At 41.0% G+C, this 14,454-nt stretch overlaps 1 protein-coding gene across 1 annotated transcript in view; it reads left to right on the top strand.

Moving 5' to 3' along the window:
- Positions 1 to 14,454, top strand: part of COL12A1 (collagen type XII alpha 1 chain) — a 126,372-nt gene that overhangs the window by 107,662 nt on the left and 4,256 nt on the right. Inside the window, exons 58-64 of the mRNA XM_065401398.1 lie at positions 62 to 115; positions 1,322 to 1,375; positions 2,388 to 2,441; positions 3,450 to 3,521; positions 11,541 to 11,576; positions 11,688 to 11,754; positions 13,424 to 13,612. Of these exons, the coding sequence (XP_065257470.1) occupies positions 62 to 115; positions 1,322 to 1,375; positions 2,388 to 2,441; positions 3,450 to 3,521; positions 11,541 to 11,576; positions 11,688 to 11,754; positions 13,424 to 13,612 (526 nt within the window). The remainder of the gene's footprint in view (positions 1 to 61; positions 116 to 1,321; positions 1,376 to 2,387; positions 2,442 to 3,449; positions 3,522 to 11,540; positions 11,577 to 11,687; positions 11,755 to 13,423; positions 13,613 to 14,454) is intronic.

Here is a 14,454-nt window from a genome sequence, read left to right as displayed (position 1 = left end):
CGTGAAGACCAGCCCTGAGTCATGTAATTGTATTCCTAATACCAATTTGTGATGATTATAGGGTCGCCAAGGAATGAAAGGTGATGCTGGAGAACCAGGGCTACCAGGCCGATCAGTAAGTTAATTTTTTATGTCATTGGCCTCTACAGCGATGCGTGGACACTTTTCGTACAACTCTCAGTGTTGTGAATAGAACTTTTTTGCTCCCTGTATATTGCATAGGATATGTGCTGGGTAACATTAGCAATCTGAATTATAGGGAATATGAAACCATTTAAAATGTGAATAAGACAAAATAAATAAATAGAGAAATCAATGTTAAATTCAGCTTGTTTGCAGTTGTACATATATATAAGGGCAATGATTCCATGTTGAATATGGGATTAAGTTTAGAAGAGGAGAACAACTAAGAATGCATAGAATAATCAAACATTAAGAACACGTCTATTGTCTTTTTAGGGATTTGTTTTCAGGGGGAGTTTTGGGACTATGACTTGTTTTGACAGCTGTGGACCATATGTATACTGTTGATATATGAGCCTCAATCTGCCCATGCGTTTACATAAATAGGAACCCTTTGTGTAAATTGAGGATAGTATACAGCCTATACTATTTGTATTATCTGAAACACTCACTCAGGCAGTAGAAAATGCCTGGAATGGATTAGAAGACATCTCTAATTCCTGTAATTCTGGACCTGACCCTGCAAGGTGCTGAGGCCCTGGGAGGTCCTCAGTTCCCATTAAGCCCTCTGTAACTACCTTCAGCGTTCCTTCTTGACACAGAAGCTACAATACTAAGAAAGAAAGAATATAAAATGTGCAGGATGTGGAAGCAGCTCATTATAAAATAAGACAGGCGGAGACTAGTGGGAATGGATAAAGGGGGTAATAAAGAGAAGCTGCAACTCATGCCCTTCACAACCACCGAATTGATAGAAGATTGTCTTATAACCAGAGTTTAGTACCAAGTGTTTAATAACTAGTAAACATCAGTAAGCCATGGCTGAAGAGGCTTTAAAAAAAGATCTATATTCTGGTTATAGGATTGAAAATGTAAAGAACATTTTTTTAAGGGAAGTAAGAAAAAATGTGATAAATAATAAAGTTCATTGCATTGTTAAAATACAGCTGGTCTCTGCCAAGGGGTTATTTTACTTTTTTATATATGTTGCCAAAAAGCCATGTCAGAATAATCTGGAAGTTAAAACATGTGTGTGTATGTATGTATGCATGTATATAAATATATATATAGGAGTGTTTAGTACAGCACAAGTATGTGTTCTGTCTTGTGTGAATGTCTCATTATTTTTTTCCCATAGGGAACCCCAGGTTTGTCTGGCCCACCTGGCCCAGTGGGACCACCAGGTGACAGGGTAAGGTCTCTTCAGTCTACAGTGTTATGGCACAAGCCATGCTCCATTCTGTAGCACATGAAACTCCAGCACCGCTTTCTGTTTTTCAGCTTCTTCCTTTTTTAGAAACAAGTCCTCTGCCCAGAGTCCAGCGAGACTCAGGAAAGATGCTTGGTGGGGACCGGGAAGATTGTGGGGAGGAAATCTTCACCCATGGGCCATAAAACAGCCACAGAACTTTTGCAGAGGCTACTCAAATTCACTGACTGGATTGGGCTCTATGACTCCTATGCAGAGAGAATGAGAGATCCACTGAGCAGGGCTCCTCTGACCCTGCTAATATCCTAGTCCCCTCCCACATTCTGTCTACTGTTGTTAGGGAGCCCCATGGAATGGCATGTCCACAACATGGGGGATGTGCATGTACAGAATCTACTGTTAAGGCAGGATTTGTCCCTTTATGCTTGACTTCTGATCACTGGGAGTTAACAGCCAGTTAGAGAACTGCTGTGTTAGGCTGTTTAGATGGGACTTCTCAAGACCATTCAGAAGCTGCTTCCTTTATCATTTTAGAAGCTTATTCTCTGCATTGCTTAATCCTCTCCATGAGCAGGGCTTTGCTTTATCAAAGTGGGGCAATAAGGAGGAATCTTTGACCTAATGGGCCCCTTTCTTCTTTATGATTGAGCTCATCAGTCACTTTGGGCTGAGCCTCCAATTCCACCTTTGGGAAGGAGGCAGCAGATTTCTAATCATTATATGGCTGTGTTTGAGAGACAGACACTCCACCCTCAGTGAGTCAGCAGCCTGAGGCTCTCTTAATTTGGGTAAAACTGTGCCAATGAGATATTTAACTGGCAATAGCAATGGTGCATATTTAAATAACTGACACATTAAATTATACATACATATTAGCATTAATTATGAATAGCACCATTATACATAGCTTTAAGGGCCACTAGTTTTAAATGAAGATTGCTGCAGCCTTAGGCCTGTCCTTATTAATCTGTAAATATTTTCATTTTTGGAATAGGGTTTCACAGGAAAAGATGGTGCCACAGGACCCAGAGGCCCACCTGGATCAGCGGTAAATATTATACCTCAGCATAGAATGAACCAAGAGATATAACCCAAAAAGGAGAGAATTCCACTGTGCTGGTTTTGAACTCCATCAAATGAATCCTTTATCATATTTGAAAAAACATATCAAATGAACATTATGATGTTGAAAACTATTGGAAAGGGAAGAAGTTGTTTAAAACTTGCAAACTCTTAATTTAAAAAATGATACACAGAACTACTATGGCTTGATTCTGTTTTCATAGTGGTGTTACTCAATTGACTTTCATGAACTTTACTTATTCCTTAATTACTGTTGGATTGGAAAACAATATAGAGAAACTGGATCAGGTAATCATAGACCCAATAATTATGAAAAATTATCACATCAGGACAAGTAGAAGAATATTTGAGTAGTCATGACTAATTAAAAATGTTGAACTTTATAGCACATATTGGTGGCTGTATTGGACAATGTGCTGGTCTTTCATTTATTCAAATCTATCTAAAAATCACTGAAGTGAATGTTGTGGACTCATGGTCATGACTTCTGCACAAATCACAGAACTACAATAGGGCCAAATCATGTAATCTTTTTTCAGGAAACCCTGAATAAAAACAAAACCTAAGGCACCTGGGTGCTTTTGAAAATACCACTAGGTGCCTATCTGCATCTTTAAGCACCTAAATGCCATTGCAATTCTGGCTCTATGTTAGGGATAAGAATAATTTTCTCTTAAATGTGCTATTCACTTACGTATATTGGGTGCATCTACACTGCAAACAAAAATCCACGGCAATGCGTCTCAGAGCCTGGGTCAACTAAAAATAGCAGTGTAGATATTCCCGCTTGGGCTCAGAAACCCACCCCATGAGCCCGAGTCAGTTGACCCAAGCTCAGAGACTGGCTGCCATAGTTTTTTGTTTGTTTGTTTCGTACAGTGTAGATGTACCCATTGTGGCAGATTTCAGAACCAGTTACACTCAGCCGCTAACGTTGTTTCTTAGCATTCCTTTGTATGTCTTTCTGTTTTAGGGCAATCCAGGAGTTCCAGGAGTAGCAGGTCCAAGTGGAAAACCAGGGAAACCAGGAGATCGTGGGCCACAAGTGAGAGAATGATTTATATTTACAGTATCAGTTGTAACATACTCTGGCTGCAGATAAATATGTGACTTACCCTGGCTTTAAAATATTTGTCTCATGTATGTTCATGAAAGCGGTAAATACATCGAAGCTGAGCTAAGGCCACAAACCTAATTTTTAAACAATTTCATTTTATAGTACATCTTTCTGTTCATTTTAATAGTTGGGGCTGGAAACTGTGGTTACTGGTTTCTACTAAAAAAAGCACGGTCTGTATGTGCCAAGACATATATTTCTACACTGTGTAAACATCAAGAGCTAGGTCAGCAGAATTACTGGAAATTGGTTTTTTTTTTTATAGTAAAGAGTGGTATAATGCTGAAGGTGGAAAATCTTTGATAATGTTATATGATTGCTGGTGGTTTGCAAATGTTTGTGATTTAACAACGTGATTTAAACATTATTTAAGTACTGTGGGCTCTACTGAGGCTTTTACAGCCACGGCCCCATATTGGAAGGGAGGGAGCAGAAGTTGCGTGGTCCCAGGAAACATTTGAGCTGAATCAGCCAGAACAGGAGCTGTGATGTCTCTGAAAAGGTGCAGGATTCATTCCCTTGTGCCAGCCAGTTTGGAAAGGGGCAGAGTTCTCCATCCTCACAGAGTGTATAGTTCTTAGGCAGTGTGGTCTGGCGGAATGTGCACAGGCACGAAAGGTTAGGTGTTCATGTATTCTAATCCTAGCTCAGTCTCTGTGAGGCGTTGGGAAGTCACTTCAGCTTTCTTCTTCTGTAAAATGCAATTAATGCTACCTAACCTACCAGCTTGTTGGGGGGTTGTAAGGATTCATTAGTTTGTCTGTCCAATGCTTTGAACAAATAAAGTGCTATTGTTATTTTTAGTTCTGCTATTGGTGCTAGCCACCCCTCCTCCTAACAGGCCAGGAGCACAAAAGCCAACGTTGTGTCTGTCCTTTTACAGGCGCTCAAAAGAAAAGAGAGGCTATCTATGCCCTGACCCATGCAGGAATAACCTCAATCTAGCCAAATCTGTATAAATTCAGAAAGTACTAGTACTGTTTAAGTACTTCTAAATGCTAATCATGCCATTTAAAAGTATAATTTGCTTCAAAATTCCCACTTTCTTGTGAAGTGACACTGCACGACATCGCATCTAGTGTTTCAAATGTTTTCAGAACAGATCACAGCAGGAATTCTGGCTTGTGCTTTGTGCAGATGTTTTGTGAGACTCATGGTAGACAGGATTTCGACATTTAAGTTTGTGTTTTGCATTAGAAGTGCCAAAAGTGCAGCCCAAGGGCCAAGTACAGCCCACAAAGTCCTGAAATGTAGTCCAGGCCTGCCCGGTATTTGTAACTGCAGGTCCAGGAGAGACTTGATCACCTGCTGTTGGTGAACTCGAGGAGCAAATAACCTCTGTTCACATAGGACTAGATCTTGTCATTTTTGCTTCTGTTGAGTGGTATGTGGTGTAAGGTAACACTCAGTGTAAGTAAGAGTGGCGGGACCTGGCCCTTACCAGAGAAGATGCAAATATAGTCAAATATTATGACCCTATGCCAAAAGTACACAAAGTTAAATGCAAATTATATGCAGCCCTCGGGCCCCTGGCAAATTGCCAGTGAGTGTTGACATCAGGGTTATGCATTTGGCCACCTCAATTTTAGCCAATAAATGTATTGCAGCTCTTACATACATTGCAAATTCAAGTAGATCACAGAAGTTCCTTAACAGATTAGCATGGCTGTAAAAGGTTTTGTACCTCAATGCACATTAGTACTAAATCAAGCTGTTCTCTGAAGCATTAATTGAATTTTCATAGAGTTGCAAAGTTTCACCTTGATAATTTGCTAACAAGTACTCCCAAAAGAAAAGAAAGTGGGATTTTAGTTCAGTAATAGACAAAAGGGTTGAATGAGAAGAAAAGAATCAGAGCACTATGGCATCTGTTAACTGTTAAGAATAAAGAAGTCATTTATGTTTTCTATATAGAACTGCAATGGAGAGATCCTTCCAGGGACCTAGCATGCTGTGGCTAGCCCTGTGACCCTCTTTAAAGGGGGTTGCACAGTATGTGTAATGAAACTCTGTTCAGGAGTAAATGCAGCCTCAGATTTTATTCACTTCTGTGCATGGTCCCGTGGAGACAGCACATGAGTAGGGGAAGATCTTCTGGGGAGAGCAATCAGGCCTGTTGTCTTTTAAAGTATATTTCTTGGCTTATCCTTTCTCAGCTGCGGAGTCTTCCCACAATTCCAGCCTTCACCCCACTGCTCAAAAAAATCCCAGATAAAGCAAAAGCTAACATTGCCTCTCAGTCACCCCAAGCATCCTCATCATAGGATGTCAACAAACTAGAATGGTGGCAGCAGCCGCTTTCTCTCAACATTCTGGCAAGCAGTTGGCTGAAGTGCACATTTTTCTCTGTTAAAAGAAAATAAAGTGAAATCTAAACAGAATGTCGCTAAGCTGGAAGAGGACACAAATGGACAATGCTTCACTCAGTAATTGAAAAGGCAATTGTGTTGTTGAACGGGTAGTATTCTCAAACATCCCAATGGAAAATTAGTTTAGTGTTTAGGCAGGTCTGTTTTTAGTATTCAACTGTATTAATGACAACCCTTTGCATCATTTACAAATCAAAATCAGAGTATTTCCTTTGCGAGGTTGCAGATGTGAGACTCAGGCTCATTCAGCTTCAGTGAAGTTTTGAAAGTAGACTAATGCACCTTCTCATTAATGAGAAAGGAGAGAAAGGATCCATTTGCACTGGCGAGATTAATGCTTTTGATGTTTCTCAGCTATAGAAATTTTGCTGGCAATAAATATCTTTGAGGAATATCTTGCCTTTTGTATTGGAGCAACACTCTCCAACAAAGTCAATGGAAAGGTTATTGCTTAGAAACCAGTGATACTATATGCCCCTTTAAAAAGGCTTTTCAACCAGCTAACATGGCTTTTGGCTGATGTGAGCCTTGAGAAGTTTCTTTTTGTTTGGTCGGCACTGCACTGCAAAAATATTTCCGCAAATGGCATGCAGCATGTGAGCATTTGAAGTTTGCTTCAATTGGTTGCCCTCTTTTTTGTTTTCATGTTTTGTAAACACTCCAGCAAATGAGCTCTATGGAACAATTAATTTTAAGCAAACATTAGAGGATATGGTCAGAAAGTGGCTAGGATAATTGACTAAAATGAATTTTTAATTCATATGTACAGCTATTTAATCAGTGAACTAAGACATACTATGTGACAATGTTTCCAATCAAAGCAGCTTAAGAATGTTACAGATGAAGAAATATTTACAAAAATATATTCAGCAAATAGGTACCGGTATAAATAAATTCATTTCCAGAAAATAGCAACATGCTGACAATTCGCAAACAGAAAGAGAAACTAAATTCATTGAATAAAATTATTTGTGATGAATTCTGGGTGGGATCTAGGTTAGGTGTTGCAATGGTGAGTGTCACGGAGCCTAACTTGTAGGCACCTAAGGCCTTGGCTACACTTGCAAGTTACAGCGCTGTAAAGCCTCCCCCAGCGCTGGAATTCACTCCCCGTCCACACTGGCAGGGCACTTGCAGCGCTGTATCTCCCTGGGTACACCGCTGCAGTTATTCCACCTCCCCGAGAAACATAAGAGATACAGCGGCGTGGCTACGACTCTCCCCTGTGAGTGTGTACCAGGAATCAACCTGCAGTGCTGTACTGATCACCTTGTCAAGTGGCCAATCCTCTCCATTGTTGTGACCGCTGCAGGAATGCGGAAGTGCCGATTTCAAAGCTCGTACCACAGAGAAAAAGCAAACAGTTTGCTGTTTGCTTTGAGTGAGTGAATGAATGAGCAGGGGCCCAGGAGTTCGGAACTTGCAAAATAGAGTGCTGACACGCTCCAAAAAGCACTCTCTCCCCCCCCCACACTCCCTGTCACACTCCACCCCCCCTCCCGTTTTGAAAAGCACGTTGCAGCCACATGAATACTGGGATAGCTGCCCATAATGCACCGCTCCCAACACAGCTGCAAATGTGGTCACGCCAGTGCGCTGGGCAGCTGTCAGTGTGGACAGACCGCAGCGCTTTCCCTACTCAGCTGTACGAAGACAGGTTTACCTCACAGCGCTGTACAGCTGCAAGTGTAGCCAAGGCCTAAGAAATCACAGGGACAACACTGTGATCCACAAAGCCGAGTTAGGTGCCTAGGCTCCCTATACAACGAATGGGGAGAGACCGGCTCCTTAGATTGTGATCCACAAAAGCCAGAATGCTAGGTGCAGAGCCTCCTAAACTAGCCAATGGGAGATGCCAACCAGAGGGGTGTGGGCTAAGCCCTGCCCCGCTCAGAGATAGGCACCTAAGTCTGGGCTGCAGGGAGGTGCCTATCTCTTCTTGCAGTCCACGAATATGTCCCTGGAATGAGGTGGCTTAGGCGCCTTAGCGGCTTCTTGTAGGAATGAGTTAGGCCCCTGCTTTGCTGCACACAAAACAGCCACTGGAGGAGGAGGAGATGCCTACCTTATAACTTTTAACCCAGTGCTTAACATACTGACCTGGGAGAGACTGGTTTAATTCCCCCTCTCTCCCGAGTAGGAGAGGGGATTTGAACAGGGATCTCTCACCTCTCAGTAGAGTGCTTCAGCCACTGAACTGTGGAGCACTCTGATGTGGGGCTCCCTCAGTCTCTCCCACTGAAGCTGTTCCACTATGGATAAATAACGAAAAAGTGACTGGAGCAGGGGGACTGGACCATACGCACATGGGTACCTTAGGGCCTAGGCACTGGGCTACAGAGTCATTCCCACTCTCTGAGCCTAAGTTGCTTTGTGGATTGCACCCTATTTACCTAGCTATTCATATTATATATACTGGAGTAGGTAAAGCCATAATATTTCCCTATGTGATTCATGAGAGAAATGTGAGAGTTGTTTTTGTATCTAGCAGGCCTTTAACATTGTCTGCACAACCGGGAGTCAAACTATTCTTGCTTCAAAGCTGTTATGTCAACGTTTGCTTTGAATTTTGAGTATTGATGTGACACTGTTTTCTTAGGTAAACTTTAATCTCTGAACCCATGATCATATGCGTTGTGTGCTTATTATTAAGCAATTATTAGTTTGCAAATTATAGGCATGACATGCTCCAGCGGCTATGAATCATGTCCACACATACCATTTCAAAGTAGCCATTCCAACTCCTTAATTTGAGGCCTTATGATCTCAAAATAAGTTTATGAAACACTGCTATTGCATTCAAATTATATCCAGCTCTATTGTGACCTCAGTGGAATGATTTGTTGTACTGTGTTATTGAAGTTATTTGTGGGTACAACAAGAATGTTACGAAAAAAATCAGCTACTGCCCACATTCAGCATTTGCTTTTATAATAGTGATAAATGGGCTGCTTAAAAATATTAAATTGTCAAAGGCACCAGGGCTAAGGATGTAACTAATTATGATGGTAGCTAGGTGAAGCAGTAGACTATTGAACGAGTCATCTTTGGGAATTTGCAGAAGGTCTATGTTCAGAACTACTTTGCAGTTTGGGCATGTTTCGGCAAAATTTGCAGTCTGCTCATGAGACAGTAGGAGTGAGAATTTCAAAAGCACTCAGCACTGGCCCTAATTCTGTTCCCACTGAAGTCACCAATGAAATGTCTATTGACTTCCGTGGGAGCAAAGTGCTCTTGAAAAATTCTAAAATCTGGTGGGGGTTGTTACAGTTAGGATTAAAGTGCATTGCTAGAGCTGTACACAAAAGCATCTCTTGCACTAAAAATGGGTCAAGCAAGCTTTTTCTTTTTGATCTCTGGGGATACATTTAAAAAAGGCTTTAAATGGCAACAGATTTTTAGATTTCTCAGAGAGCAAACTAATAGTTAAAATGATCATGTGTCTGATTTTTGGCCTATTTGAAATGGGCATCTGCATTTAGCTTGTGGCCATAATTATGTCAGATGGACCAAAACCAGCTATAAACATCTTTGTGAGGTCATTGTTATCTAGTGTGAAAATCTGCAAAATCCAACATACCAAGCATCATAATTACATTTTCCCAGGAAACTGTGTCATGCTCTTTCTTGGCCCTTCTATTTGCTAACAGTGGAATGCAAACAAAAGGCTAAAGTCTCAAAACATTACATGGGAGATGCACACACAAAATTTAATTTTCAGAATGAATTATGTGTGTATATTTTCTGAATTATGTTATTTAAAAATGGCCCCCGAGTGTATTTTATGCAATTGTGACAATTCAAACATTTGTTTTTACAAGTGGATAATCAATCATTCTTGTTGGCTTCTTGTAAAAACAACACCAACACCAAAAACAAACTGCCATGGAATGCAAATGCAAATGGGAAAATGCTGTCAGAGAAAGAAATATAGCTCTTGACAAATGAAAATAATTATGGTGACAGCTCAAGCTCACACTACAACAGGTATTTGTAGTATATTGTAAGATTAGAAGCATTCAGCAATTAGTAAGGGGGATGTCATTGGAAACAGAATAGGTACTCGAAGCCATCTTTCCCAATCTTCTATAACTCCTGCCCATAATCCTGCATCCCTCAATGCAGGATTACAGCCTCTGTTTCCTACTGCTGGGTTTGGAGGAGATAGCTACCCTTCCTGGATGTGCAGTCTTTGGTTTTAGTTTAGTTTGTTAATGAATGAGGCAGGACATTGTTTCAGACTGAAATTACTATTTACAATTAAAGAGTAACATAATATATGCAACAAGACTGAACCAGATCATATGGCCCTGTTTTCAGAGGTGCCCTGCTAGGAACAAGGCCTTTAACCTTACAGTGTGCCCTCTGTGTCATAGTCCCTCTGGGTTTAGTTTGACTAAACCCATAGTCTCTCTGGGTTTAGTTTGACTTTCTCCTTCGGACCTCTTCTTTCAGAATCTATCGGAGTCTGTTCAGTCACATGCCCAAATGGTTGCTTTGCCCATTCTCTTCTGGAACCTGCCACAAAGTTCAAAGAGAATCCAGTTGCAGGATTGTGCTGAAAGGGTAAAAACTCTTTCAAGAATAACATTTCCAGGACCTAAATGTTGGGCGAAATATCTTAATCCTGCAGCTGTTCCCCAGACAGAACTCCTACTGAAGTAAACAGGGCTTTTCTGTGAAAGGACTGCTCTATCCGGTCCCATACAGGACAAGACCCAGAATGAGGCACATGATAAAAACAATAGTGAAGTTAACTCTGAATCATGTGACATTTTTTTCTTCAGCGTAGCTAAGATTTTCTACAACCTCAGTTTTACGATGTTGCTTTTCTACTGTAAATTATTTATAATAAAAGTGAAGTAGTAGCAGGTTTGTTTAGGACAGAGACAAATTGAAGAGTAAAGTAAGAATTTGCTTATAGTCAGTAACATTTGAAGAAAATAATGTTACTCTTTTATGTTTAAGAAAGCATCTAGGGAAGGTATGGAAAAAACAGGCCTTCAATTTTGGGGAAAGTACTGCAGTCACTTATCAGAATCAGAATAGATCAATATTTCTGATTTAAGGAGCGATAATCAGCATGGCTATCAACAGCAAATACAGTGTGTGAAAGATGTGATAGAATTTGTGAGGAAATAATATACTGTTTCGACAGACAGGGACACAATTTACCTGGAGTACAAGAAAGCTTTCAACAGGGTAGCGTTTTTAAAAGAAAAAAGTGGCCTCTATTTTTTTGGGCACAGTTTTGCATCTGCTAATAACTGGATACAAATATTTCCATTGAAACGTCTGACCTATCTGATTTGCTGATGAAAAATTGCAGGTGCTGCATGGTTGCAGGTGCATGTAAAGACCCAGCTGGATGGGTTTACTGAACAGTTGCTCTATCGAATCCATCTAAAGCACCTGTCAGTGTAGTATATATGCACCAGACTGCACTTACAAAGCATGTTTTCTTTTTCTCTCTTCATCCTTCCATTTTCTTTCATCCCTTTATGTTTCCGTGTTCCTATACAATAAACTGCAGTATATGCAGCTGCATTAAATAATAATGGAAATTAACTTGTTTTAGGGTCCACCTGGAATGAAAGGAGAAAAAGGTGACAGAGTAAGTACTACCTTAAAATTAGTTTATTTATCACTTACTTTAATGTAATAAATACTGGCTTTTTAAAAACACAGACAATGCACTAATATAATACTTGTTTTAATTATTAAGGGAGATATTGCTTCTCAGAACATGATGCGAGCTGTTGCAAGACAAGTCTGTGAACAATTGATAAATGGTAAACAATGTTGTGCTTTTTCCTAGTTCTGTTTTCCATATGGCTAATTTAATAGCTCATTTGTGAAAAGTCAAAATGATTTAAATTTGAGATGAAAGGATCCTGACTGCAAAGCATAACAGGAGCCAGTGTGTTGTCATTGCTATCTTCTGTACCACCGATCTGATGGAAGGAAAATGCACCACAAAATTGGTTCCTGAATCTGAAGGGCTAACTTGTTAATGAACTAATCGGTCACCTCTGGAGACCCATATTCAGATCTTGCACATGCCACGAAGGGAATGATTTTGTGCAGTCAGCTAAGTCCCTGTTTTAGCACTGTGGATGTCAAAGCCCCCCCACATTTTGGCATGAACCAGGTCTCACCTCTGAGAGATGGAAGGCACAAGGCTGGAATGGAAGGAGCATTACAGGTATTAGGATTGAAGTATATTGGCACGTGCTGCCTGGGCAAGCGATGCACACAGGACAAATTGTGTTATGCAAGGGAAGAAATAATTGCACTGGGTAAGTCCCAAAATTCAGGGCCCCGAAACAATATTTTAATGGTTTTTGTTTTTACTTCAGCCCCAAAGCTGACGTAGCATCCTGTAGCCCTAATGTGCCCCTACCTCCAGGCAGGAGTGACCACTGGAGGATTCATGCAGTGGAGGATCCTCTAAGCTCCCTATGCCACCCTACAGGGAGCAACCCCAGAGTGCAGCTCTGTGCTCCACAGGAAGTGTAACTCTCCTGCACAGCTTCCTCAAATCATCTCTACCTCTTCCACACCACAGCTGCACAGGAAGGCCCCCAAGAAAACAGCAAAATTTGCTTATTTATGTTATTTATGCAATAGGGCATGTGCTGCTTAGACCCCGATACTGCTGTTTTTGAGGTAACCCCAGATAGATACGGAATTGTGACATACTGATTTTGTTCAGCCAAAAAATATCAAGTTGTGCCCAAGCAGTGTGCACTTGTAGTGGAACTACTAGGATGTCTTCTTCTGTTTTAGGTTCCCTATACTGAGCCTTCCTCTGCATGGTCACCATACTTCTAGTCAACAATAAATAGCTGGGTCTCCCCTTCAGAACTTACTTGGACAGAGCTGTCTCTCTTGAGCAACACAAACATTCTCTGGGAGTTAAATTTGCCAGTTTGACCAGGGCTAGCAGAAGTGTATGCACCCTCAGAGCTTAAGTGGGTCTTAAGTGATACATCGCCCTTGTGCAAGCCCTTGGCCTGGGGCTGAATTTCATCTTCTGTTCCCTGCCACTGTAATATCTGTTCTTTGAATGCAGAGTACTCAGAAATGTATATTTTTGATGGCTAGAACTGCATTTCAGATCATCTTTTGGAATTAGCCTTTGCTGCCTTGCAGACTAGGAGAGAGTTCTTTGCCAGGGCTCAACCAACAAGGCTGCTGTAATCCAAAACTCAGTTTCCACTTGTCACCTTTAGTGGCTGTGAATTTTTATTTACTAGTGTCTGCTGCCAGAATCTCCCCTCTCCCCCTCCCCTTCCCCATTATTCTACATGATCATATCTTGCATTCATCTTAATCTGTGCATATGTTCCAATTCTCCACTATTTGGACAGTGGGTGGCGGGTGTGTGTGTGTATGTGTGTGTGTGTGTGTGTGATTTTAATGAAAAATGATTTAAAAACCCTTTCTTTCTCTTTAAAGGCCAAATGAATCGGTTCAATCACATGCTGAATCAAATCCCGAATGATTACTATGCAAACCGCAATCAACCAGGACCTCCAGGACCAGCAGGGCCTCCAGGAAGCGCTGGGGCAAGAGGAGAACCTGGACCTGGAGGAAGACCAGGGTTCCCAGGAACACCTGGCGACCAAGGACCACCTGGTGAAAGAGGTGAGTAGTGCTCAAAGAGCATATGTATGACCATATTTCAAAAGCTGTCAGCAGAGGAATGCAATGCAGCTGCACCGGCCAGAAAGGCCATGAAGCATATAGCTTTCCATAGCCAATTGAATTGCTCTGAAGGTATTGGTACAGCTCGTACAGTGGAATATTCAGTGTCTGAAGACAAGATCTAAAATTACAAAGATTTGCATCTACAGTGCTTCTCTCTCCATGTGGTATTTATGGAACACCAGTCACTACAGAGTCTAAATGCTATCTCAACTTTATCAAGATATCTTAGTACAGAGAACATTCTCTTCTCAAAGCTGTTTCTGCTATTAGCTGCATCTTCACAGGCTACTTTTCTGAATTGGCATCAGGATGAGGGGAAAATAAGATTCGTTAACAAGAATGTGGGGTGAACCGTAGCTTAGTGACACTGCAGTTGTGTGTCTCAGCTGAAGCAGAGTAATAGGTATATGGGAAATATATGATTAGATGTGCCAGTACACTTCAGGTGCTTTGAGCTGCTCTGGTGATGCAAAGTAAGTGTAAACTCAGTTTAAATGGCTGATTAAGCCTGGGTTATGGCTGGTTTGCAATAGCATAAGGGAGCCAGGCTGTAACCAGTGAATCTGGCCCTCAGTTGTTCTGGCCATTACACTTCAGAATGTGTTTTCTAACAGATTTTACTATAAATATTTACCACTTAAAAGAAAATAATGAACTTCTGAATCCAGCTATATGATAACATTGACTTACACTATTTCATTAGATTTTGAAGGATGAGTAAAGTGTATTTGTTACAGAAATGCACAAAGCTTGTATGCCTTTACTCATGTCGGTAGATG

The sequence above is a fragment of the Emys orbicularis genome, chromosome 3 (genome assembly GCF_028017835.1).
Source record: "Emys orbicularis isolate rEmyOrb1 chromosome 3, rEmyOrb1.hap1, whole genome shotgun sequence".
Classification (NCBI taxonomy): domain Eukaryota; kingdom Metazoa; phylum Chordata; order Testudines; family Emydidae; genus Emys; species Emys orbicularis.
Note: the sequence above shows the minus strand (reverse complement) of the source record. Positions and strands in the feature narration are given on the sequence as shown.